Below are 25,063 nucleotides of genomic sequence, written 5' to 3' on the forward strand. Positions count from 1 at the left end.
GCCCATTTCCTCCTCCAAAGCAGGTGAAATTTAGCATTTTTAGGAGATCTTGGGCTGCACAGGGCCCATATATTGCTCTTCTGTGGGGCCCTCTTCTGTGTCCAATGATTTGCCCATGTGGGTACATGTGGTCGGCACAACTGTCATGGCTGCCATGTTACACACTCCTTTAGTGCCATGGTGATGGCCGCCGACCACTGCAGCCGACCACTGCCGGTCACACACGATGCTCCCACCACGCACAACATAGACAGTACACACGAGGAGACTGGACCCAGCCACAGTCCCGCCCCCCGTCCAATGAACAGGCGCGCCGACAAGTTACTGGCCAATCAGGACACGAGCCTACGCTCAGGCCTTTTGCTCGGTGCCGTGACCCGGAAGTGTTTGTGCACATGTGACAGATGTGAGCTGCAGCCCCGCGATGAATCTGTTACCGAGGAGCAGTAAGGAGTTCTCCTCCGGCCAGTACTGGGAGCAGTTCTTCAGGCGCCGGGGGGAGCGGGCGTTCGAGTGGTACGGAGGCTACCTGGAGCTGTGCGCTGTGCTGCACAAGTACATTAAGCCGAAGGATAAGGTGAGGACAGCGCCCTCTCCTGGCCGCGCTCTTACTTGCTCACGTGTGTGGTGGTGCTGCTGTGGGGGAACTACAAGTGATATTCTGCAGACCTGAGTGTTACAGACGTATGTACAGAGAAGGCCAGAATAAGTGTCTATGTCCCTGCTGTAAATGCTTCCAGTGGACAGGTGGCAGCCTGCATTCTGCTGACAGCTCATTATTCTGCTGTTATTAGATATGGTGCATGTGTACAGCTGGGAAGACAGATGGCAGCCTGCATTCTGCTGACATCTCATTATTCTGCTGTTATTAGATATGCTGCATGTGTACAGCTAGGAGGACAGATGGCAGCCTGCATTCTGCTGACAGCTCATTATTCTGCTGTTATTAGATATGGTGCATGTGTACAGCTGGGAAGACAGATGGCAGCCTGCATTCTGCTGACAGCTCATTATTCTGCTGTTATTAGATATGCTGCATGTGTACAGCTGGGAGGACAGGTGGCAGCCTGCATTCTGCTGACATCTCATTATTCTGCTGTTATTAGATATGCTGCATGTGTACAGCTAGGAGGACAGATGGCAGCCTGCATTCTGCTGACAGCTCATTATTCTGCTGTTATTAGATATGGTGCATGTGTACAGCTGGGAAGACAGATGGCAGCCTGCATTCTGCTGACAGCTCATTATTCTGCTGTTACTAGATATGGTGCATGTGTACAGCTAGGAGGACAGATGGCAGCCTGCATTCTGCTGACAGCTCATTATTCTGCTGTTATTAGATATGCTGCATGTGTACAGCTAGGAGGACAGATGGCAGCCTGCATTCTGCTGACAGCTCATTATTCTGCTGTTATTAGATATGCTGCATGTGTACAGCTGGGAGGACAGGTGGCAGTCTGCATTCTGCTGACATCTCATTATTCTGCTGTTATTAGATATGCTGCATGTGTACAGCTGGGAAGACAGATGGCAGCCTGCATTCTGCTGACATCTCATTATTCTGCTGTTATTAGATATGCTGCATGTGTACAGCTAGGAGGACAGATGGCAGCCTGCATTCTGCTGACAGCTCATTATTCTGCTGTTATTAGATATGGTGCATGTGTACAGCTGGGAAGACAGATGGCAGCCTGCATTCTGCTGACAGCTCATTATTCTGCTGTTACTAGATATGGTGCATGTGTACAGCTGGGAAGACAGATGGCAGCCTGCATTCTGCTGACAGCTCATTATTCTGCTGTTATTAGATATGCTGCATGTGTACAGCTGGGAGGACAGATGGCAGCCTGCATTCTGCTGACAGCTCATTATTCTGCTGTTATTAGATATGGTGCATGTATACAGCTAGGAGGACAGATGGCAGCCTGCATTCTGCTGACAGCTCATTATTCTGCTGTTATTAGATATGGTGCATGTGTACAGCTGGGAAGACAGATGGCAGCCTGCATTCTGCTGACAGCTCATTATTCTGCTGTTATTAGATATGCTGCATGTGTACAGCTGGGAGGACAGGTGGCAGCCTGCATTCTGCTGACAGCTCATTATTCTGCTGTTACTAGATATGGTGCATGTATACAGCTAGGAGGACAGATGGCAGCCTGCATTCTGCTGACAGCTCATTATTCTGCTGTTATTAGATATGGTGCATGTGTACAGCTGGGAAGACAGATGGCAGCCTGCATTCTGCGGACATCTCATTATTCTGCTGTTATTAGATATGCTGCATGTGTACAGCTGGGAGGACAGGTGGCAGCCTGCATTCTGCTGATATCTCATTATTCTGCTGTTATTAGATATGCTGCATGTGTACAGCTGGGAGGACAGGTGGCAGCCTGCATTCTGCTGACATCTCATTATTCTGCTGTTATTAGATATGCTGCATGTGTACAGCTGGGAGGACAGGTGGCAGCCTGCATTCTGCTGATATCTCATTATTCTGCTGTTATTAGATATGCTGCATGTGTACAGCTGGGAGGTCAGATGGCAGCCTGCATTCTGCTGACATCTCATTATTCTGCTGTTATTAGATATGCTGCATGTGTACAGCTGGGAGGACAGATGGCAGCCTGCATTCTGCTGACCGCTCATTATTCTGCTGTTACTAGATATGGTGCATGTATACAGCTAGGAGGACAGATGGCAGCCTGCATTCTGCTGACAGCTCATTATTCTGCTGTTATTAGATATGGTGCATGTGTACAGCTGGGAAGACAGATGGCAGCCTGCATTCTGCTGACAGCTCATTATTCTGCTGTTATTAGATATGCTGCATGTGTACAGCTGGGAGGACAGGTGGCAGCCTGCATTCTGCTGACATCTCATTATTCTGCTGTTATTAGATATGCTGCATGTGTACAGCTGGGAGGACAGGTGGCAGCCTGCATTCTGCTGATATCTCATTATTCTGCTATTAGATATGCTTCATGTGTACAGCTGGGAAGACAGATGGCGGCCTGCATTCTGCTGACATCTCATTATTCTGCTGTTATTAGATATGGCACATGTGTACAGCTGGGAGGACAGATGGCAGCCTGCATTCTGCTGACAACTCATTATTCTGCTGTTATAAGATATGGCACGTGTACAGCTAGGAGGACAGGTGGCAGCCTGCATTCTGCTGACATCTCATTATTCTGCTATTAGATATGCTGCATGTGTACAGCTGGGAGGACAGATGGCAGCCTGCATTCTGCTGACATCTCATTATTCTGCTGTTATTAGATATGGTGCATGTGTACAGCTGGGAAGACAGATGGCAGCCTGCATTCTGCTGACAGCTCATTATTCTGCTGTTACTAGATATGGTGCATGTATACAGCTAGGAGGACAGATGGCAGCCTGCATTCTGCTGACAGCTCATTATTCTGCTGTTATTAGATATGCTGCATGTGTACAGCTGGGAGGACAGGTGGCAGCCTGCATTCTGCTGACAGCTCATTATTCTGCTGTTATTAGATATGCTGCATGTGTACAGCTGGGAGGACAGGTGGCAGCCTGCATTCTGCTGACATCTCATTATTCTGCTGTTATTAGATATGCTGCATGTGTACAGCTGGGAAGACAGATGGCAGCCTGCATTCTGCTGACAACTCATTATTCTGCTGTTATAAGATATGGCACATGTGTACAGCTAGGAGGACAGGTGGCAGCCTGCATTCTGCTGACATCTCATTATTCTGCTATTAGATATGCTGCATGTGTACAGCTGGGAGGACAGATGGCAGCCTGCATTCTGCTGACATCTCATTATTCTGCTGTTATTAGATATGCTGCATGTGTACAGCTGGGGGGACAGATGGCAGCCTGCAACCTGCTGACAGCTCATTATTTTGCTGTTATTAGATATCGTGCATGTGTACAGCTACGAGGAAAGATGGCAGCCTGTATTCTGCTGACATCTCATTATTCTGCTGTTCTTAGATATGCTGCATGTGTACAGCTGGGAGGGCAGATGGCAGCCTGCATTCTGCTGACATTTCATTATTCTGCTGTTATTAGATATGCTGCATGTGTACAGCTAGGAGGACAGATGGCAGCCTGCATTCTGCTGACATCTCATTATTCTGCTATTAGATATGCTGCATGTGTACAGCTAGGGGGACAGATGGCAGCCTGCATTCTGCTGACCGCTCATTATTCTGCTGTAATTAGATATGCTGCATGTGTACAGCTGGGAGGACAGGTGGCAGCCTGCATTCTGCTGATATCTCATTATTCTGCTGTTATTAGATATGCTGCATGTGTACAGCTAGGAGGACAGATGGCAGCCTGCATTCTGCTGATATCTCATTATTCTGCTGTTATTAGATATGCTGCATGTGTACAGCTGGGAGGACAGGTGGCAGCCTGCATTCTGCTGACATCTCATTATTCTGCTGTTATTAGATATGCTGCATGTGTACAGCTGGGAGGACAGGTGGCAGCCTGCATTCTGCTGATATCTCATTATTCTGCTGTTATTAGATATGCTGCATGTGTACAGCTGGGAGGTCAGATGGCAGCCTGCATTCTGCTGACATCTCATTATTCTGCTGTTATTAGATATGCTGCATGTGTACAGCTGGGAGGACAGATGGCAGCCTGCATTCTGCTGACAGCTCATTATTCTGCTGTTACTAGATATGGTGCATGTATACAGCTAGGAGGACAGATGGCAGCCTGCATTCTGCTGACAGCTCATTATTCTGCTGTTATTAGATATGGTGCATGTGTACAGCTGGGAAGACAGATGGCAGCCTGCATTCTGCTGACAGCTCATTATTCTGCTGTTATTAGATATGCTGCATGTGTACAGCTGGGAGGACAGGTGGCAGCCTGCATTCTGCTGACAGCTCATTATTCTGCTGTTACTAGATATGGTGCATGTATACAGCTAGGAGGACAGATGGCAGCCTGCATTCTGCTGACAGCTCATTATTCTGCTGTTATTAGATATGGTGCATGTGTACAGCTGGGAAGACAGATGGCAGCCTGCATTCTGCTGACATCTCATTATTCTGCTGTTATTAGATATGCTGCATGTGTACAGCTGGGAGGACAGGTGGCAGCCTGCATTCTGCTGATATCTCATTATTCTGCTGTTATTAGATATGCTGCATGTGTACAGCTGGGAGGACAGGTGGCAGCCTGCATTCTGCTGACATCTCATTATTCTGCTGTTATTAGATATGCTGCATGTGTACAGCTGGGAGGACAGGTGGCAGCCTGCATTCTGCTGATATCTCATTATTCTGCTGTTATTAGATATGCTGCATGTGTACAGCTGGGAGGTCAGATGGCAGCCTGCATTCTGCTGACATCTCATTATTCTGCTGTTATTAGATATGCTGCATGTGTACAGCTGGGAGGACAGATGGCAGCCTGCATTCTGCTGACAGCTCATTATTCTGCTGTTACTAGATATGGTGCATGTATACAGCTAGGAGGACAGATGGCAGCCTGCATTCTGCTGACAGCTCATTATTCTGCTGTTATTAGATATGGTGCATGTGTACAGCTGGGAAGACAGATGGCAGCCTGCATTCTGCTGACAGCTCATTATTCTGCTGTTATTAGATATGCTGCATGTGTACAGCTGGGAGGACAGGTGGCAGCCTGCATTCTGCTGACAGCTCATTATTCTGCTGTTACTAGATATGGTGCATGTATACAGCTAGGAGGACAGATGGCAGCCTGCATTCTGCTGACAGCTCATTATTCTGCTGTTATTAGATATGCTGCATGTGTACAGCTGGGAGGACAGGTGGCAGCCTGCATTCTGCTGACAGCTCATTATTCTGCTGTTATTAGATATGGCACATGTGTACAGCTAGGAGGACAGGTGGCAGCCTGCATTCTGCTGACATCTCATTATTCTGCTGTTATTAGATATGGCACATGTGTACAGCTAGGAGGACAGGTGGCAGCCTGCATTCTGCTGACATCTCATTATTCTGCTATTAGATATGCTTCATGTGTACAGCTGGGAAGACAGATGGCGGCCTGCATTCTGCTGACATCTCATTATTCTGCTGTTATTAGATATGGCACATGTGTACAGCTGGGAGGACAGATGGCAGCCTGCATTCTGCTGACAACTCATTATTCTGCTGTTATAAGATATGGCACATGTACAGCTAGGAGGACAGGTGGCAGCCTGCATTCTGCTGACATCTCATTATTCTGCTATTAGATATGCTGCATGTGTACAGCTGGGAGGACAGATGGCAGCCTGCATTCTGCTGACATCTCATTATTCTGCTGTTATTAGATATGGCACATGTGTACAGCTAGGAGGACAGGTGGCAGCCTGCATTCTGCTGACATCTCATTATTCTGCTATTAGATATGCTGCATGTGTACAGCTGGGAGGACAGATGGCAGCCTGCATTCTGCTGACATCTCATTATTCTGCTGTTATTAGATATGCTGCATGTGTACAGCTGGGGGGACAGATGGCAGCCTGCAACCTGCTGACAGCTCATTATTCTGCTGTTATTAGATATCGTGCATGTGTACAGCTACGAGGAAAGATGGCAGCCTGTATTCTGCTGACATCTCATTATTCTGCTGTTCTTAGATATGCTGCATGTGTACAGCTGGGAAGACAGATGGCAGCCTGCATTCTGCTGACAGCTCATTATTCTGCTGTTATTAGATATGGTGCATGTGTACAGCTGGGAAGACAGATGGCAGCCTGCATTCTGCTGACAGCTCATTATTCTGCTGTTATTAGATATGCTGCATGTGTACAGCTGGGAGGACAGGTGGCAGCCTGCATTCTGCTGACAGCTCATTATTCTGCTGTTATTAGATATGCTGCATGTGTACAGCTGGGAGGACAGGTGGCAGCCTGCATTCTGCTGACAGCTCATTATTCTGCTGTTATTAGATATGGCACATGTGTACAGCTAGGAGGACAGGTGGCAGCCTGCATTCTGCTGACATCTCATTATTCTGCTGTTATTAGATATGGCACATGTGTACAGCTAGGAGGACAGGTGGCAGCCTGCATTCTGCTGACATCTCATTATTCTGCTATTAGATATGCTTCATGTGTACAGCTGGGAAGACAGATGGCGGCCTGCATTCTGCTGACATCTCATTATTCTGCTGTTATTAGATATGGCACATGTGTACAGCTGGGAGGACAGATGGCAGCCTGCATTCTGCTGACAACTCATTATTCTGCTGTTATAAGATATGGCACATGTGTACAGCTAGGAGGACAGGTGGCAGCCTGCATTCTGCTGACATCTCATTATTCTGCTATTAGATATGCTGCATGTGTACAGCTGGGAGGACAGATGGCAGCCTGCATTCTGCTGACATCTCATTATTCTGCTGTTATTAGATATGGTGCATGTGTACAGCTGGGAAGACAGATGGCAGCCTGCATTCTGCTGACAGCTCATTATTCTGCTGTTACTAGATATGGTGCATGTATACAGCTAGGAGGACAGATGGCAGCCTGCATTCTGCTGACAGCTCATTATTCTGCTGTTATTAGATATGCTGCATGTGTACAGCTGGGAGGACAGGTGGCAGCCTGCATTCTGCTGACAGCTCATTATTCTGCTGTTATTAGATATGCTGCATGTGTACAGCTGGGAGGACAGGTGGCAGCCTGCATTCTGCTGACATCTCATTATTCTGCTGTTATTAGATATGCTGCATGTGTACAGCTGGGAGGGCAGATGGCAGCCTGCATTCTGCTGACCGCTCATTTTTCTGCTGTTATTAGATATGCTGCATGTGTACAGCTAGGAGGACAGATGGCAGCCTGCATTCTGCTGACCCCTCATTATTCTGCTGTAATTAGATATGCTGCATGTGTACAGCTAGGAGGACAGGTGGCAGCCTGCATTCTGCTGACATCTCATTATTCTGCTGTTATTAGATATGCTGCATGTGTACAGCTAGGAGGACAGATGGCAGCCTGCATTCTGCTGACAGAGCGGATTCATCTACTGCTCTGTCATTAGATTGTTGTATGTGACATGTTGAATGTATACAACTGGTTGGTCAGGTGGCAGCCTGCATTCTGTTGACATCTGATTTATTCTGCTGTTATTAGAGTGATGTATCAGACATGGTGCATGTGCACCGCTGGCAGCCTGCACTCTGCTGACAGACTTGGTTTCTCTGCTGTTCTGTTATTGGGTGGATCTATCATACATGGGTGCATGTGTACAGCTGTGAGGACAGATGGCAGCCTGCATTCTGCTGACATCTCATTATTCTGCTGTTATTAGATATGGTGCATGTGTACAGCTAGGAGGACAGATGGCAGCCTGCATTCTGCTGACATCTCATTATTCTGCTGTTATTAGATATGGCACATGTGTACAGCTAGGAGGACAGGTGGCAGCCTGCATTCTGCTGACATCTCATTATTCTGCTATTAGATATGCTGCATGTGTACAGCTGGGAAGACAGATGGCAGCCTGCATTCTGCTGACAACTCATTATTCTGCTGTTATAAGATATGGCACATGTGTACAGCTAGGAGGACAGGTGGCAGCCTGCATTCTGCTGACATCTCATTATTCTGCTGTTATTAGATATGCTGCATGTGTACAGCTGGGGGGACAGATGGCAGCCTGCATTCTGCTGACATCTCATTATTCTGCTGTTATTAGATATGCTGCATGTGTACAGCTGGGGGGACAGATGGCAGCCTGCATTCTGCTGACATCTCATTATTCTGCTGTTATTAGATATGCTGCATGTGTACAGCTGGGGGGACAGATGGCAGCCTGCAACCTGCTGACAGCTCATTATTCTGCTGTTATTAGATATCGTGCATGTGTACAGCTACGAGGAAAGATGGCAGCCTGTATTCTGCTGACATCTCATTATTCTGCTGTTCTTAGATATGCTGCATGTGTACAGCTGGGAGGGCAGATGGCAGCCTGCATTCTGCTGACATTTCATTATTCTGCTGTTATTAGATATGCTGCATGTGTACAGCTAGGAGGACAGATGGCAGCCTGCATTCTGCTGACATCTCATTATTCTGCTATTAGATATGCTGCATGTGTACAGCTAGGAGGACAGATGGCAGCCTGCATTCTGCTGACCGCTAATTATTCTGCTGTAATTAGATATGCTGCATGTGTACAGCTAGAAGGACAGGTGGCAGCCTGCATTCTGCTGACATCTCATTATTCTGCTGTTATTAGATATGCTGCATGTGTACAGCTGGGAGGGCAGATGGCAGCCTGCATTCTGCTGACCGCTCATTATTCTGCTGTTATTAGATATGCTGCATGTGTACAGCTAGGAGGACAGATGGCAGCCTGCATTCTGCTGACCCCTCATTATTCTGCTGTTATTAGATATGCTGCATGTGTACAGCTAGGAGGACAGGTGGCAGCCTGCATTCTGCTGACATCTCATTATTCTGCTGTTATTAGATATGCTGCATGTGTACAGCTAGGAGGACAGATGGCAGCCTGCATTCTGCTGACAGAGCGGATTCATCTACTGCTCTGTCATTAGATTGTTGTATGTGACATGTTGAATGTATACAACTGGTTGGTCAGGTGGCAGCCTGCATTCTGTTGACATCTGATTTATTCTGCTGTTATTAGAGTGATGTATCAGACATGGTGCATGTGCACCGCTGGCAGCCTGCACTCTGCTGACAGACTTGGTTTCTCTGCTGTTCTGTTATTGGGTGGATCTATCATACATGGGTGCATGTGTACAGCTGTGAGGACAGATGGCAGCATGCATTCTGCTGATAGATTAGATTCCTCTGTGATGAGATTGATTGCCAGGTGGTAGCCTGCATTCTGCTGACATCTGATGATTCTGTTATCTGATCGGTGTATCAGACAAGGTGCATGTGTAGAGCCGAGAGGACATGTGGCAGCCTGCGTTCTGCTGACAGACCTGATTCTTCTGCTGCTCTGTTATTTGATGGCTCTTTCATACATAGTGAATATGTTGGGGTTCTTGTGACTTTTCCAGCTAAATCCTTGTAAACTTATATTCTTCTGATACAAGTGAATGATGTTTCCATATCTGCAGTCAGCAGAACGTATCTACGCATTTCCAGACTTGCTTTTTCTTGCAATCCTATACAACCATTCAGCTGCAGGGACGTGTGTTAACGTTCTCTTCCACTAATCGGTTCTTAAAGGGGTTGTTCAGGCTTATAATATGGATGAGCTATTCCACTGGCAGGTCATCAGTGTTAGCCTACAGATCGGCTCCTATTCATGTGATTAGGAGCTGTTCCTCAGTCCTCAGCAGCGGCTGCTACTCTTTGAATGGAGCACTGTCGTTCAGCTCCAGTGAATGTTTACATCCGGCGGCTGCCACTGGAGCTAATAACTGCTGATCTGTGGCGATGCCGGGGGTCGGCCCTTCCAACAACCTGGTACTCCAGGTAATAAGTCATCACTATTTTATGCCCAGGGAACCCTGTGTGTTTGGGGTGTGGGAGGAAACGCATGCAAACATGGTCAGGAGATACAAACTCCAGATGTGGTCCTTGGTTGGATTTTAACCCAGCGCGGCACAGCAGCAGTGGCCCCAATCACTGGCACACCGAGCCTTACATTGTTATCCTCACTTATTTCTTGCAGGTCTTGGTTGTGGGATGTGGCAACTCTGAACTGAGCGAGCGACTCTACGATGCCGGATGCCATAATCTGACCAACATTGATGTAAGTGAGGTGGTCATTCGTCAGATGAATGAGCGCAATGGCGGTCGGCGACCCAACATGACTTACCAGCTCATGGATGCCACCAAGACGACTTTTTCAGATTCCCACTTCCAGGCTGTGCTAGATAAAGGGACACTGGACGCAATCCTCACGGACACCGAAGCTGGCACCCTGGAAACTGCTACCAAGTTATTGACTGAGATTGGCCGTGTTCTCCAGTGTGGGGGCCGCTATCTCTGCGTATCCCTGGCTCAAGCTCATGTGCTGGAGAAGCTGGTCACGCAGTTTTCTCAAGGAGGATGGATGGTTCGTATTCACCAGGTCTCGGAGAGCAGCAGTAAGGAGTCCGGCAGCCAGTTTCCATTGCCAGTGTTTGTATTTGTAATGACTAAAGTTAAGGAGATGCCAGGTCTCCCTCAAGTCTTGGAAATGATGCCGGAGGATGAAGGTGGGAAATCTGTGCGCTGTGGAAGCCCTAGTGAACTGATGGACATGGTGAAAGAAAGACAGAGCTACGCACTGATCCGGAGCCACTTAAACCAGAACCAGAATTCCCCAGAGGTGTCATTAGACTTATGTGATGGGGTCTCTGGAAAAACACGTTATACCTTCCATGTGGTGGATAGTCCAACTGTGCGGCTTCCTCACTCCAATCACTTTGCTATTTTTATCAGTGAGTATTCCCTGTCATTTTGCTGCCTAAAAAATTGGAAATTTGTCTTATGGTTGCAACCAAAATTATTCAAGATCCATAGTAAATTGGGTCTATTAGCATTCTTCACAAACGTTCTGCTGTGTGCAATAAACTAATGAGAGAAGAACAATTTCAGTAGCTCATCACAACTGATTCGCAGGTGGGTTCAGTCTCGAGTTTTTGCCCCTTCCTGACAAGCAGCCTTAGTACGTAGTAGAGCCCCTTTGGATGTTATGACCTGTTGACTTGATGTATAGACAGACACCAGCTTCTGGTTCACTAATATTTTTGCATGTTGCAACTGCTTCCTTCAAATCCCATCAAAGATTTTTTTTTATGGGGTTCAAGAAAGGCGAGTATGGCGGCTACTCCACAAACTTCCAAGACTACGTCTGATACCAAGCCTGAGTGGATTTTGACATGTGCTTGGCATCATTGTCCTGTCTGAAGGTTCATGGATGCTGAAGCTGTAGCTTCCTCACGGAAGACATGATGATTTGTCTCAGTATTTCCTGATACTTAATTGAATGCCTCTTGTCCGCCACATGCTGTAAGTTTTCATGGCCAGAGGAAGCAAAGCAGTCCCAAGTCCATCACCAAGTCCCCACCATGCTTCACTGTAGGTGTGGTGCATTTTTCAGCATATGCTTCATTTTTTCTTCTTCAGACATACCTGATCCACAGATCTGAAAAGTTAGTTTTTTGGGTTTTTTTTGGACTCCATAGGACAGAATCCCCAAACGTCTTCTGCAGCTCATTTATATGATTTTGAGCAGACATGAGCTGACATTTCTTGTGCCTTTGTATCAGTAAAGGTGTACATCTTGGAGTTTGGGCATGAAAACCTTCATTGCTTTATTATTCACCTTACTGTACAAACTGATACCTCAGTGCCTGCTGCCACCAAATCTTGCTGCGTTTTTTTGCAGTCAGTTGAATGTTTTTGATCACCTGCCTCTTCAGAAATGTGGTGTCAGCCATCAAAGTAGTCAAGCCAGTGTCCCTTTTAACTTTGAAACTGTGAACTTTGCTTCTAACTTTATCTCTAGGGACATTCAATGCCTTTTTTTATCCTTTGATATGATCTCCTCTTAAGATTTTGGACCTCTTTCTTGACAACCCAAGAATATTTATCTGGAGGCCATTGACCTTGAGAAATAGGCTAAGGTTCCTTTGGGGCAGCGCCAGAAGTTGGGGTCTGGCTGCCAGGGCTACATGAGCCAATCTCCATAGTCTGTGGACTGAGGTATCTCTCAGCGGCACAAGCCTCCTGATGCTATCCAGGTGCATCGTCATAGTTCTGTGCGGGCAGAACAAGGATTGTGAAGCCCCTGAGAGTCATCACTCAGGCTGTGTGTTCCCTGACAGAACACAGTGACACTGCCATGCTTGCTGGTAAGAGTCGGAAGCAGTTCTTCTGATGCTAACAAGCCAGCAGCAGCACCCGAATGTGCTCTGTGGGTGGATACAGCTCGTCACCGGAATTTTGAAACACCGTAATCCCTCTATGTATGTCTGTGTGTGTCCTTATATGATGAGCATTTATTTTTTCATCCTCCCCTGCCCCAGTACACCAATCTACTGCAGCTCTGGTCTTTATTCACAGGTTACAGGAGTGAAATTATAATTTAATTTTTTTTTTGTGATTTGCATTTGTATTCAGCCCCCTGTAGTCTGATACTTCACATTACCCTAAAAACACCACCCCTACCGTCAAACATGTTGGTGGCAGCATTGTGCTCTGGAAGTGCTTTTCTTCAGGGACAGGGAAGTTGATGGGAAGATGGATGGGGCTAAATACAGGGCAACAATGGAGGAAAAAGGAAAATCTGGGGACTGAGGCATAGGTTCACCTTCCAGCAGGACAACCACACTAAACATACTGCCATAGCCACAATGAATGGCTTACATCAAAGCATAGTCATGTGTGTGAACGGCCCAGTCACAGTCCAGACTTAAATCTCATTGAGAATCTGTGATAAGACATGAAAATTACTGTTCGCAGATTCCTCCATCCAATCTCACTGAGCGAGAGCGAGTGATCAAAGGAGAATGGGCAAAACGTCACCTCGAGATGTACAGAGCTGGCGGAGACAGACCCCAAAAGACTTGCAGAAGTAATTGCAGTGAAAGGTGGTCCTGCAAAACATTGACTTGAGGGGCTGAATACAAATACACGTCTTAATTTTCAGATTTATATTTTTAAAATAAATAGAAAACCATGTATTATTTCCATTACACTTCACAAATACTCGTTACTTAGTGTTGCAATATCACACAGAATCCCAATAAAATACATTTGTCTGTGGGTGTAACATGAAAAATGTTGTAAAGTTCATGGGGTATGAATACTTTTTCAAGGCACTATACATACTTCATTAACCCACGAGACCCCATTGTAGTGATCATGGTGGTGTTAGCTGTGGGATCTCCACAGATCATACCTTTATTTGAATCCTGTGGTCAGGCGATACTTTTTGTTTGTGGATAACCCTATTTTTTGTCTTATTGTGGTCTCCATCTTCTACCAATTTCACAGTTCCACAAGGAAGGGAAACCGAGTGGCTTTTCGGTTCAGAGACGGGACGGAGGCAGTTGGCAGGCAGTGTTGGATTTCGTCGTTTGCTTTTCGTGGGCTTGCATAGAGACCAGCAGTATGAAAGCATGGAAGCCATTCAGTCCGAGTTGTCAGCCAAAGTGCTGGAACTCGCTCCTCCGGGATTGCCTGACAATCAGCAGGTAAGGTCTATGGACGCCATTATCATTCCTATCTGCCTGTATATAAGCCCCCAAATAATTTACAGGTAAGTAAACATGATCCAAATTAACAAAAAAAAAATGATGGACCCGGAGCATCCAAACAGGACAGATCCGCGGAGAGTGAAATCCCCACCAAATTATGTGACTTTTACTGAAGAAATGCAGATCTGACAGAGTTTATCCATTACATTACAAATGGAGAATCTGCAGCATAAATTGCTGGACTGGGGTTGTCTGATTTGTTTGTTTTTTTGTTTTCTGTTCTCTTTTTGGACCTGTTTATTTTTTCCTTGTATCTTTTTGTATAAAACTGTTCTCATGCAGTACAGTCGTGAAGAGATTAGATTTTTTTCGGTTTGGATTTTGAACCATGATTTATAACATTCATCTTTGGTTCTTTTTACACAGATCCCCTTTTTATCCGCTGGCGGAGACATTGGTATCCGGACAGTCCAGTTTCGTGGCAGGAGTGAAATGAGTGGGGAGTATGTGGTGGAGGACGTACGAGGGGATGGAATGAGCTTCTTCAGGCGCCTTATATTCCTCAGTAACCAAAACGTAGTCCAGTCTGAGGCTCGGCTGCTGCCAAGTAACGCTCCTAGTGGTAAGACTGGCGAGACAGGACATGTGTCGGGAAAGCTACAAGTGGTGTAACGAAGAGCTAGCAGAGCCTGGTGAGGTCACTTCTCCCCCCCCCATCCTGTACATCACCTGTTGTCAGCCCCTTTTCCAGTCCAGCATATTGCCTGGTACTGTCACATCTCCCCCCGTCCTGTACATCACCTGTTGTCAGCCCCTTTTCCAGTCCAGCACACTGCCTGGTACTGTCACTTCTCCCCCCGTCCTGTGCATCACCTGTTGTCAGCCCCTCTTCCAGTCCAGCATATTGCCTGGTGCTGTCACTTCTCCCCTCCCCCCCCCCCCCTCCCCCGTCCTGTACATCACCAGTTGTCAGCCCCTTTTCCAGTCCAGCATATTGCCTGGGACTGTCACTTCTCCCCCCGTCCTGTACATCACCTGTTGTCAGCCCCTCTTCCAGTCCAGCATATTGCCTGGTGCTGTCACTTCCCCCCTCCCCCGTCCTGTACATCACCTGTTGTCAGCCCCTTTTCCAGTCCAGCACACTGCCTGGTACTGTCACTTCTCCCCCCGTCCTGTGCATCACCTGTTGTCAGCCCCTCTTCCAGTCCAGCATATTGCCTGGTGCTGTCACTTCTCCCCTCCCCCGTCCTGTACAATGTACAGTGTACATCACCTGTTGTCAGCCCCTTTTCCAGTCCAGCACACTGCCTGGTACTGTCACTTCTCCCCCCGTCCTGTACATCACCTGTTGTCAACCCCTCTTCCAGTCCAGCATATTGCCTGGTGCTGTCACTTCTCCCCTCCCCCTCCCCCCTCCCCCGTCCTGTACATCACCTGTTGTCAGCCCCTCTTCCAGTCCAGCATATTGCCTGGTACTGTCACTTCTCCCCCCGTCCTGTTCATCACCTGTTGTCAGCCCCTTTTCCAGTCCAGGATAATATGCATACTCTGATTTTAGGAGGAGTTTTTTTTTTTCCTGTTTTATGCAAAAATATATGAAGGTGTTCATGATTTAAGTGCTGTTCACGTAGCAAGAGTCTGCTTTATAGAGCTGTATGGGTGTCGACTATAATGTTACCTTGCTGTAATTTCCTTGTATTTTTATAAAATGTTCAAAATGTGTCTTGCCAGCGAAAGTGGTAATTTTTTGCCAAAAACTCTACCTAGGTTGTCATTTAGCCACTTGCAACAACACCCGCTATCTGAACTGCATAATAATGCTCTCTCTTAAATAGATTTGTATGGGCAGTCATTACCAGAAATATCCAATATATATACTTCAATATAAAAAAAAAAATTAAAGCTACTCTGCCTTTTCTATGTTCTCATGTTCCTTTAAACTTGCTGTGTGTGTATAATCTATCTCACAACTGGAATTCTGCGTATGTCATCTCCTAAACTATAGTTATGTGACACGAACTGTAAAGTAATCATCAGTAACTGTGATAGCTGAATGATATACGGTATACTAAGTGACAAGTGACAGAATAACTATTGAAAACCTTAGTGTTGTCTTGAAAAAAAAAAAAAATCTGTTATGTGTGAGTACTTGTGCTTGGTTGATGTAGTAATAATGTGTGCACCTCTGTAGACTGGCCATTCTTTTCATTATTGTAGTTTCTCTTATTCCAGGTCAGAAAAAGAAGAGAAAAGACAAGAAGAAGCAGCAGAAAGCAAATGACAAGATGGACTCTGAGATCACACATGTACTTGACAAGAGCTACTTGTGCTGCGAGCATCATAAAGCGATGATTTCTGGACTGTCACTCCTGCACAATCCCGGAGTTGCCCCGGGTACGGTTTTATACTCCTTAATGATTGGGAGTATGAAATAGTGTTAGATGGCATTATATAATATAGCAATTTAGTCTGCAGTTTCTGTTCTTTTCTGAACTAGGCATCATATGTGTATAAGGGAAATTAAAGTTAGGAATTGACTGAAAAACATTGCTGATCACATGTTCTTGTGTATCAATGTCTGATGGGTGTGAGTGTGCTGACCCGCATCCTGCCAGACGACGTGGCTGCAGGCCGGGTACAGAGCTGACCCGCATCCTGCCATACGAGGTGGCTGCAGGCCGGGTACAGAGCTGACCCGCATCCTGCCAGACGAGGTGGCTGCAGGCCGGGTACAGAGCTGACCCGCATCCTGCCAGACGAGGTGGCTGCAGGCCGGGTACAGAGCTGACCCGCATCCTGCCAGACGAGGTGGCTGCAGGCCGGGTACAGAGCTGACCCGCATCCTGCCAGACGAGGTGGCTGCAGGCCGGGTACAGAGCTGACCCGCATCCTGCCAGACGAGGTGGCTGCAGGCCGGGTACAGAGCTGACCCGCATCCTGCCAGACGAGGTGGCTGCAGGCCGGGTACAGAGCTGACCCGCATCCTGCCAGACGAGGTGGCTGCAGGCCGGGTACAGAGCTGACCCGCATCCTGCCAGACGAGGTGGGTACAGAGCTGACCCGCATCCTGCCAGACGAGGTGGCTGCAGGCCGGGTACAGAGCTGACCCGCATCCTGCCAGACGAGGTGGGTACAGAGCTGACCCGCATCCTGCCAGACGAGGTGGCTGCAGGCCGGGTACAGAGCTGACCCGCATCCTGCCAGATGAGGTGGCTGCAGACCGGGTACAGAGCTGACCCGCAACCTGCCAGACGAGGTGGCTGCAGACCGGGTACAGAGCTGACCCGCATCCTGCCAGACGAGGTTGCTGCAGGCCGGGTACAGAGCTGACCGGCATCCTGCCAGACGAGGTGGCTGCAGGCCGGTTACAGAGCTGACCCGCATCCTGCCAGACGAGATGGCTGCAGGCCGGGTACAGAGCTGACCCGCATCCTGCCAGACGAGGTGGCTGCAGACCGGGTACAGAGCTGACCCGCATCCTGCCAGACGAGGTGGCTGCAGGCGGGTACAGAGCTGCACGTGGGCACGAGGGATTATGATAATTTGCATTAAGCTAAGCCTAGATGACTAAAGACCGAAGATGATTAGTTTAGCACTTCAATATTCAGATCTGTCTTATAGAATTGCCATCTTATTTCTTCCTTTGCAGAGCATCACCTTTCTGTATTGGTGGTCGGGCTCGGCGGTGGCAGTCTGTCACTCTTTATCCATGATTATTTCTTGGGGTCAGAGGTTGAAGCTGTTGAAATAGACTCTGCTGTGCTGGACGTTGCCAGGCACTGGTTTGGTTTCACTCTAGATGATCGTTTAAAGGTTCATCTTTCCGACGGTCTGGCTCATATAACTGAACTGGCAGAAAAGGGTAAGGTGTTTTATTAAAAAAAAAAAAAAAAAAAATCATTTTTTCTTTCCTTTGGACTTGGTTTAAGTCTATGAAACAGTCCTAAGTTGAAATCTCTTAATTAAATGTTTTTCTTATCTTGTCTTCAGGAGTACATACCCCCCCCCATTCCTGCATTCTGGCCGGAGAGGGTGCGTGATGCGCTCCTGATTGACAGTTTGGGCCAGTGGCATGGTTGGGTTCCGGTCTGAACTGTGCCCTCTCCATTGCTGCAAGCAGAGAAAACTTTGCATCTGCAGCTTCAGAGAAGCGCAGGAGGACTGTGTCTGATAAGAGCCAATGATCTGGCTAGCTTCAGACTAGCACTTGTAAGATTCATAGAATGGATCTTGTAAGCACATGCCCCTTACCTACGAGACCAGCCACCGCTCATAAAGTGGCCGATAATCTAGGCAACAGGCAACAAACTTTAAGAATCCCTCCATTGATTTACAGTTTTTACAACCATTTTGCATTTTTTTCCCAAGCAATTTACTTCTTTGTGAAGATGAGATGAACTCTCCAGGAAATAACAGTTTTCTGTTTTCCTTTTTTTTTCTGGATGGCTCCTTTGAACGCAGTCGGCATCAGAACAAGTGCTGTTTCGAAAATAAAATTTATGGGGTGAGCAAGGGCATTAGGAAATAATAGGCCTTGTGTTTGGAAACTAATCAAATTTATTTATTTTTTTAGTGTGTGATTGTTTTTTTTATGAAGGTCTGAGCCGCTCGGAGCAGTTTTTACACATTCAGGGACTATGAATTTCAGAAACATGTTCTCTACACCAAACAAATCATAACCAGTATTAAGCCACGTTCACACGTTCCGTTTTTGGTCAGAATTCTACATCAGAATTTGTAAGTCTAAACCAGGGGTGGAACAGAGGAAAAGTATAATAGAAACACGTCACCACTTCTGTATTTATCACCCACTCCTGGTTTTGGCTACAATGTGAAATACTGACCGAATACTGAACGTGTGAACATTGCCTTATTCTGTTTGTGTTTTTACAGAGTCTTCACAGCCCGATTTATAGAATTTTGTTATTCTGTGCACTTTTATGCAAGAGCCATTTCTGGTTGCAACACGGCTTATGTGATATGATGGAGCTGCATCACGCTAAGCTTTTTGATTTGGACTTTGGAACCAATTCATATTTATTTCCTTTAGGGATAATATGCCAATAGTGCACATGGTGCGTTTCTTGCCCCATCTTGTTTTTTTTTTTATCTTCACTAAAATTTGATCTTTTCATTTACTTGACTTCTTGGAAGTTTTATCTTTACACCAGGCACCATGCAGAAAACAAATGCATTAAGCATTAAAGGGGTATTCCTATGAAGGCATATCCAGTGGGTGACCAAGAGGATTGCTGATCAGGCAATAGGCTAAAGTGACCTCTGATCCTTTGTTCTTATGTTTATTGAGAAATCAGACTCTCGTCTCAGTTAAAATATCATGGAATGTCTAGTGATTTGCCACAACGCTGAGCTGGCAATACCCCGTTAACTATCCACATGCTTTATAGGCGCTATTAGTTGTGCGCCAATAAGCACGAGGACCTGCAATATCAACCTGCTGAAATGTGGATACTGCTCTGAGCGATAACACTCGTCGTGTAAGATGAGTGGTGCTAGGTCCAAAGGGATTCAATGAGCAGTTGTGTACAATAAATAATTTTTAATCCTTAATAGACTTTCCATCTCTCTAGAAAACGTTCCCTACGATGTGATCATGTTTGATGTGGACAGTAAAGATTCCAGCCTTGGTATGAGCTGCCCACCTCCTGCTTTTGTGGAGAAGAAGTTTTTGCAAAGTGTCCAGAGGATCTTAAAGGATGATGGTAAAGAGCGAGGATCTCATTGCTTCTCTTACCGCACGTCATGCCTATCCTGTCCACATGTGTATGAGAAAACATCAATCTGGTGGCTCTTACAGAGTTTGCTTCAGATACACAGGAATAAAAACCTAGGGTCATATTTGGGGGAGAAATCCGTATGTAAATATTCAGTCTACCGTTCTGTAGTTCTAAAGTTGGTCATGTATACATTTCAGGAGTATAGGTGGGTGGCACATGACTCACGACACATTATAACAGTTGACATCTGTGGGATATACAGTTGGGTGGATTAAATTGGAGGTGCTGTCACTAGGTCAACAGTTCCGGTTGCCCCATTGAGTAGTGATTATTTATTTATTTATTTTAATCAATGCTTTTTTTTATGGTCTTCACCAAGAGGGTTTGGCTCTCACAGAAATTATGTAGAGCAGCCTAAAGACACGCCCCAGAGGATCCTGTGAGCCATGCCTAGATGTAATGGACATAAGTTGGCACTCAATAAAAAGGCCAACATCTCTGGATCTGTACAACAGTCTAAAAGAAACCACCATAAAAGCTGAATACTCAGGAGAGCAGAGGGAATAAAATAAGAGCAAAAACTGGACACTTTTGGCTTTAACTGGGCCTCTTTAATTTTTGGTTTTATACATTCGCTTTATTCAAAATCCCATCATTGGAAACCGAAGATATGTATGGTAGGGCTTCCATGAGGATAGGGCTGATCACACAATGCTAGAAACCTTCTGGGAGTGAGTTCTCCAGCTATGGTCCAACTATCGCTATGAGGTGGACATAGTAGATGATGACAGATATCTCATAGTGGAGAAATATGGTCAAAGTGGTGGTGTCTTATGAGAATCTTTGCTGCCATAATAAATGAGGAGCATGCGACCCTCGATAAATCAGCGTCTGCTCCAACACGCCCCTCATCAAGACCGACAAGAGAATTGCCGGACTTCGTGAATCAACGCTTTGGAGTTTGTTTAAAAAATTCAGTAAAAAGCCTCCGGAGCAGATTCACCAAGACCGGCACTGTCTCAATGTGTCAGTCTTGCTGGAGTACAAGGCAATGAATTCATTAAGAGACACACAACACTTAATGGGCCGTGCCATAAGTACTGCTCCACTCGGGGACTGAAGTAGCGTTTTTGGTGTGTGAATGGGATGGGTGAGTGCGGTCATGGCCATATCCTGCCCTGGCTTCGTCCATTTTGACTTATTCAAATTGGTGAATGCCAAAAGGTAACAATTTTTGCATGTCGAGCACAATTGTGACTTTTCAAAGCTTTTGCAACAGTGTTCTGACGTAAAAGCTTTGGCGAATTGGCCCTATAGTGTGCACATAACCTAAGGGCGCATTCAGGCGTCCATGCAAATTGGTCAGATCTCACACCGATCTACACAGATGTCTGAATGTGCACTAATAGTGAATGGCTCCGTTGGAATCTTGTTTTTCATAGATTCCAATAGAAACCTCAACTCTGTGCTCTGCGGAGAGCGCGGTATACTTGTGAACCTTGCATAAACATGGGTTTTGGATTTTTTTAAGTAGGGGTATTGCCCAGTAATAATGTGACTACTTGTGCAACTTATAAAGCCATCTTCTGTTCTTTTTAGGAATCTTTATTCTAAATCTGGTGTGCCGTGACCCTGTGCTGAAGAAGATAGTGATAAATACTATTCATGAGGTTTTCCCTCTTATTTATGTGCAAAAGATTGAGGATGAAGTGAATGAAATCCTTTTTTGCCGTCCTGTCTCTGGACAAAGTCGTGACCTCGCTGATCTTAAGGAGTCGGCAAGAAGCTTGGAGAAACAGTTGAAGAGACCGGGGATGTTATGGGATGAAAGCTTTGTTCTTGCCGACATGCTCAAATCAATCCAAATTGTGTGAAGAAATCACTATTTGCCGCTTTAGGAAAAAATTCCTGGAGAAAGCACATTTTATGGACATGGACAGCAATGTATAGAATACCAATTTTAATTAAAAAAAATCTTATAAGATACTGTTCTATATGTTTCAAATGTTAGTTTTTTCTTCTTGGTGGCATCTATAAAAAAAAAATAATGAATTGGAGATCTCATCTGTTCTGGATCTTATCACCTGGTCAGAGTAGAAAGTAGTCATAAAAATCTCACCCTGGAGGACACCGTGTAATGCTTCATTTTTTTTCTGTGGTGGCGATTAAAGACTTACTGCTAGGTTTCCCCACTGATTACAGCTGACTGTTCTGGTGCCCAACACCAGTAGGGATCGTCCAGTGTGAATCAATAGGCATACTGGTTACGTCTCGTGTGCAATTCCCAGTGACTAGATGCAATGTACGATCTCAATCCAGCAATATGGCGCCTGGAAAAGATATTCTTCCCTGTTGCTGTCTTCATGTTTTATTTGGTTATAGTGCTTACTTATAGTTTTATTTATTTTTTCTGACATTGATAAAACAGAAAATGGCTCCTAATGTAAAACAAATGATCTGTAGAAGTGCCCACCACAGACGTGAAATACAAAATCAGAGACAGATTCACCAGCATGTCAGGTAGCCTCTACCGGACCTTGGTCTTCCTGACTACAGTGCACAGACGTGAAATACAAGATCACAGACAGATTCACCAGCATGTCAGGTAGCCTCTACCGGACCTTGGTCTTCCTGACTACAGTGCACAGACGTGAAATACAAGATCACAGACAGATTCACCAGCATGTCAGGTAGCCTCTACCGGACCTTGGTCTTCCTGACTACAGTCACATACAGTATTTGTATCAGAGGTAACAAGGAACCCAGAAGTGACTAAACAAATCAGTATCTTATTGTTAAAGCGCCACTCCAGCTTTTTTTTTTTTTTTTTTTTACTTTATAAATTTCCTCACTAGTCACAAATATTTGTGACTTACCCCTAGTATTACACTTACGGTACCAGTCGCAATCTTCAACCCTTCCCGCGGTCGCTCCGGTCCCACTCTGCCATCTCGGTCACCAGTCCTCAATGTAAGTCTATGAGATTCTCTGGTTCTTATAGACTCACATTGAGTAGTGGCCTCCGGATCATCCAAGAAACACTGGAGCCATCTGGCAGGACAACCTGCAGAAGACGACCGGAGTGGCTCCGAAAACAGATGAAGGCTGTGGCTGGTAGATGTTTTACTTGGGAAAGGGAACTTCCATTAGTGATACCAGTCTGGCAGCGAAATAAGAAAAAAAAAATGTTGCGGTGATGCTCTCACTTTCAATTCTGGGGATTCCCATTTATCTCCTTAGCCCTAAGAACCCTCACTGATCCTGAGAGCAGAGCCAAGGTCATGAGATCCAGGTTCTCCAGAGTCCCATCTTGAATGGAGTGTATGTCTATGGCACAACTGGAAATAACTGAATGTTGTAATTGGCTTTCTCTGACCGGCCCATAAACAATGATCGCCCAACTTCCATTCCACTCATTGTTATTCCCTACCCTATAGATAGCAGATGATTTGATTCTGGGAAAACTTCTTTATCCCCTTCCCGATGTAGGATGTAATAGTACGAATGTTATAGTTCATGTTTTGTTGGGGTCTCCACATATGCAGTGGGCTGAAGAGCCGAGCTCACACTGTACCTGACACATGCCAGCTGTGTTACACTGCCGGCAACGGCCTATAGTAGCAGCAACCAGAGCTTGCACTGATGACTGTTTCTTTAAATGCTGTTGTCAGACTGTGGCATTTAAATGATACAATTGTGAGGTGCTGATGGGTTTTTCTGGCAGCTGGGAACATAGTGAAGACCCCCCTGGCTGCCATCTTATTCCTCTTGTGAAGTCCAGCCTGTTGGTGGGCCTCAAAGTCAAAAGGCTGTCCTCTTATATACTGCAATACAGTGGTTTATAGAACAAGCGATCAAACATTCCCAGGTTCAAGTCTCCTAAGGGGACTAAAAAACGTAAAAAAAAGTCTTGTTTTTTTTTTTTTTTTTTAAATATATATTGGATCTCCAACTTTTCCCTTGTTACAAAAATAAAAAATAGAAATGAACTCCAAAGTTGTGGATTTTTAGTCTTTTCACTTCACTAAAGAGAATGGCATCAAAATCTTTTTACCCCTGAATGGTATCCCTAAAAAACGTCCGCTCTCCATCCGAAAAACTATGGCTATAAGAGTTTGGGTTTAGGCATTTTCGTACTTACCTGTCAGGTAATTTTCACCTCACAATGAACACAATAAAAACAATAGCAGAATTTGTCATTGCAACCTCCTTTGACTATGACAAATATTTCCGAATGAGTTGAATTTTCTGTCACTGGGTGCAAGTCACATGTGACACACTTGCAATTGTCTTCCATGCAAGGCGCATGTGTCGCTTGACTTTCATTTACATCAAAATCAGAACTCTAAAATGCCTTTGTCACGTCTTTCCAGAGGACAGCTGTTGCATGACACACGTCGCCATGTAGCCCTTGCCTTCTAAACTTGTATTAGGACTTATTGACTCTGCATAGTCATGAAGTGTCTGTACATCTTCAGTTCCGTTGTGTATTACTCCTGGCTCAGAATCTTCAGGCGTGCTCTGCTTGTCTGCCTTCTATCCTGGTCATCACTGTTGTGAATTCTGTGGCTGAGTTCACTTCTGTGGTCACAAGTGGTATTGCAGTCTCTGGGCTTCCTCCCTCAGGTGTTTTGGTGAGCTCGTTGGCTGCCTTGCTATTTAGCTCCACCTGAGTCTGTCTTCCTTGCTCCTTGTCAATGTTCCAGTGTTGGATCTGAGCTACTGCATCTTTCCTTGGGCCTGCTGCTCTGCTAGATAAGTGCTTCTAGTTTGTTTTCTGTTTTTTCTGTCCAGCTTGCTATTAACTTTTGCTGGAAGCTCTGAGAAGCAAAGGGGTGCACCGCCGTGCTGTTAGTTCGGCACGGTGGGTCTTTTTGCCCCTTTGCGTGGTTTTCGTTTTAGGGTTTTTTTGTAGACTGCATAGTTCTCTTTGCTATCCTCGCTCTGTCTAGAATATCGGGCCTCACTTTGCTGAATCTATTTCATTCCTACGTTTGTCTTTTCATCTTGCTAACAGTCATTATATGTGGGGGGCTGCCTATTCCTTTGGGGTGTTTCTCTGAGGTAAGTCAGGCTTGTATTTCTATCTTCAGGCTAGTCAGCTCCTCAGGCAGTGCCGAGTTGCATAGGTTGTGTTAGGCGCAATCCACTGCTGCTTATAGTTGTGTGAG

The 25,063-nt window shown here is 45.8% G+C and overlaps 2 protein-coding genes across 2 annotated transcripts in view; both read left to right on the forward strand.

Annotated features, from left to right (window-relative positions):
• Positions 1–369: 369 nt before the first annotated feature.
• Positions 370–23,859, forward strand: METTL13 (methyltransferase 13, eEF1A N-terminus and K55). The gene is made up of 8 exons (XM_069737489.1): positions 370–577; positions 10,638–11,391; positions 13,952–14,151; positions 14,581–14,776; positions 16,387–16,548; positions 17,804–18,016; positions 19,746–19,877; positions 21,492–23,859. Exons 1-8 carry the CDS (start codon positions 425–427, stop codon positions 21,764–21,766), a joined length of 2,085 nt encoding a protein of 694 aa, XP_069593590.1. The 5' UTR covers positions 370–424; the 3' UTR covers positions 21,767–23,859.
• DNM3 (dynamin 3) overlaps positions 22,491–25,063 on the forward strand; it is a 481,981-nt gene continuing 479,408 nt past the window's right edge. The window contains exons 1-2 of the mRNA XM_069737623.1: positions 22,491–22,582; positions 22,894–23,006. Coding sequence (XP_069593724.1) covers positions 22,491–22,582; positions 22,894–23,006 — 205 coding nt within the window. The remainder of the gene's footprint in view (positions 22,583–22,893; positions 23,007–25,063) is intronic.

This window comes from Ranitomeya imitator, chromosome 8 (assembly GCF_032444005.1).
Source record: "Ranitomeya imitator isolate aRanImi1 chromosome 8, aRanImi1.pri, whole genome shotgun sequence".
Taxonomy (NCBI): Eukaryota; Metazoa; Chordata; class Amphibia; order Anura; family Dendrobatidae; genus Ranitomeya; species Ranitomeya imitator.

Coding starts and splice junctions, on each gene's coding strand:
- METTL13 (XM_069737489.1), top strand. CDS start 425: ATGAATCTGTTACCGAGGAGCAGTAAGGAGTTCTCCTCCGGCCAGTAC. Junction 16,549..17,803: donor CAATCCCGGAGTTGCCCCGG/GTACGGTTTTAT, acceptor CTTCCTTTGCAG/AGCATCACCTTTCTGTATTG. Junction 19,878..21,491: donor GAGGATCTTAAAGGATGATG/GTAAAGAGCGAG, acceptor TGTTCTTTTTAG/GAATCTTTATTCTAAATCTG.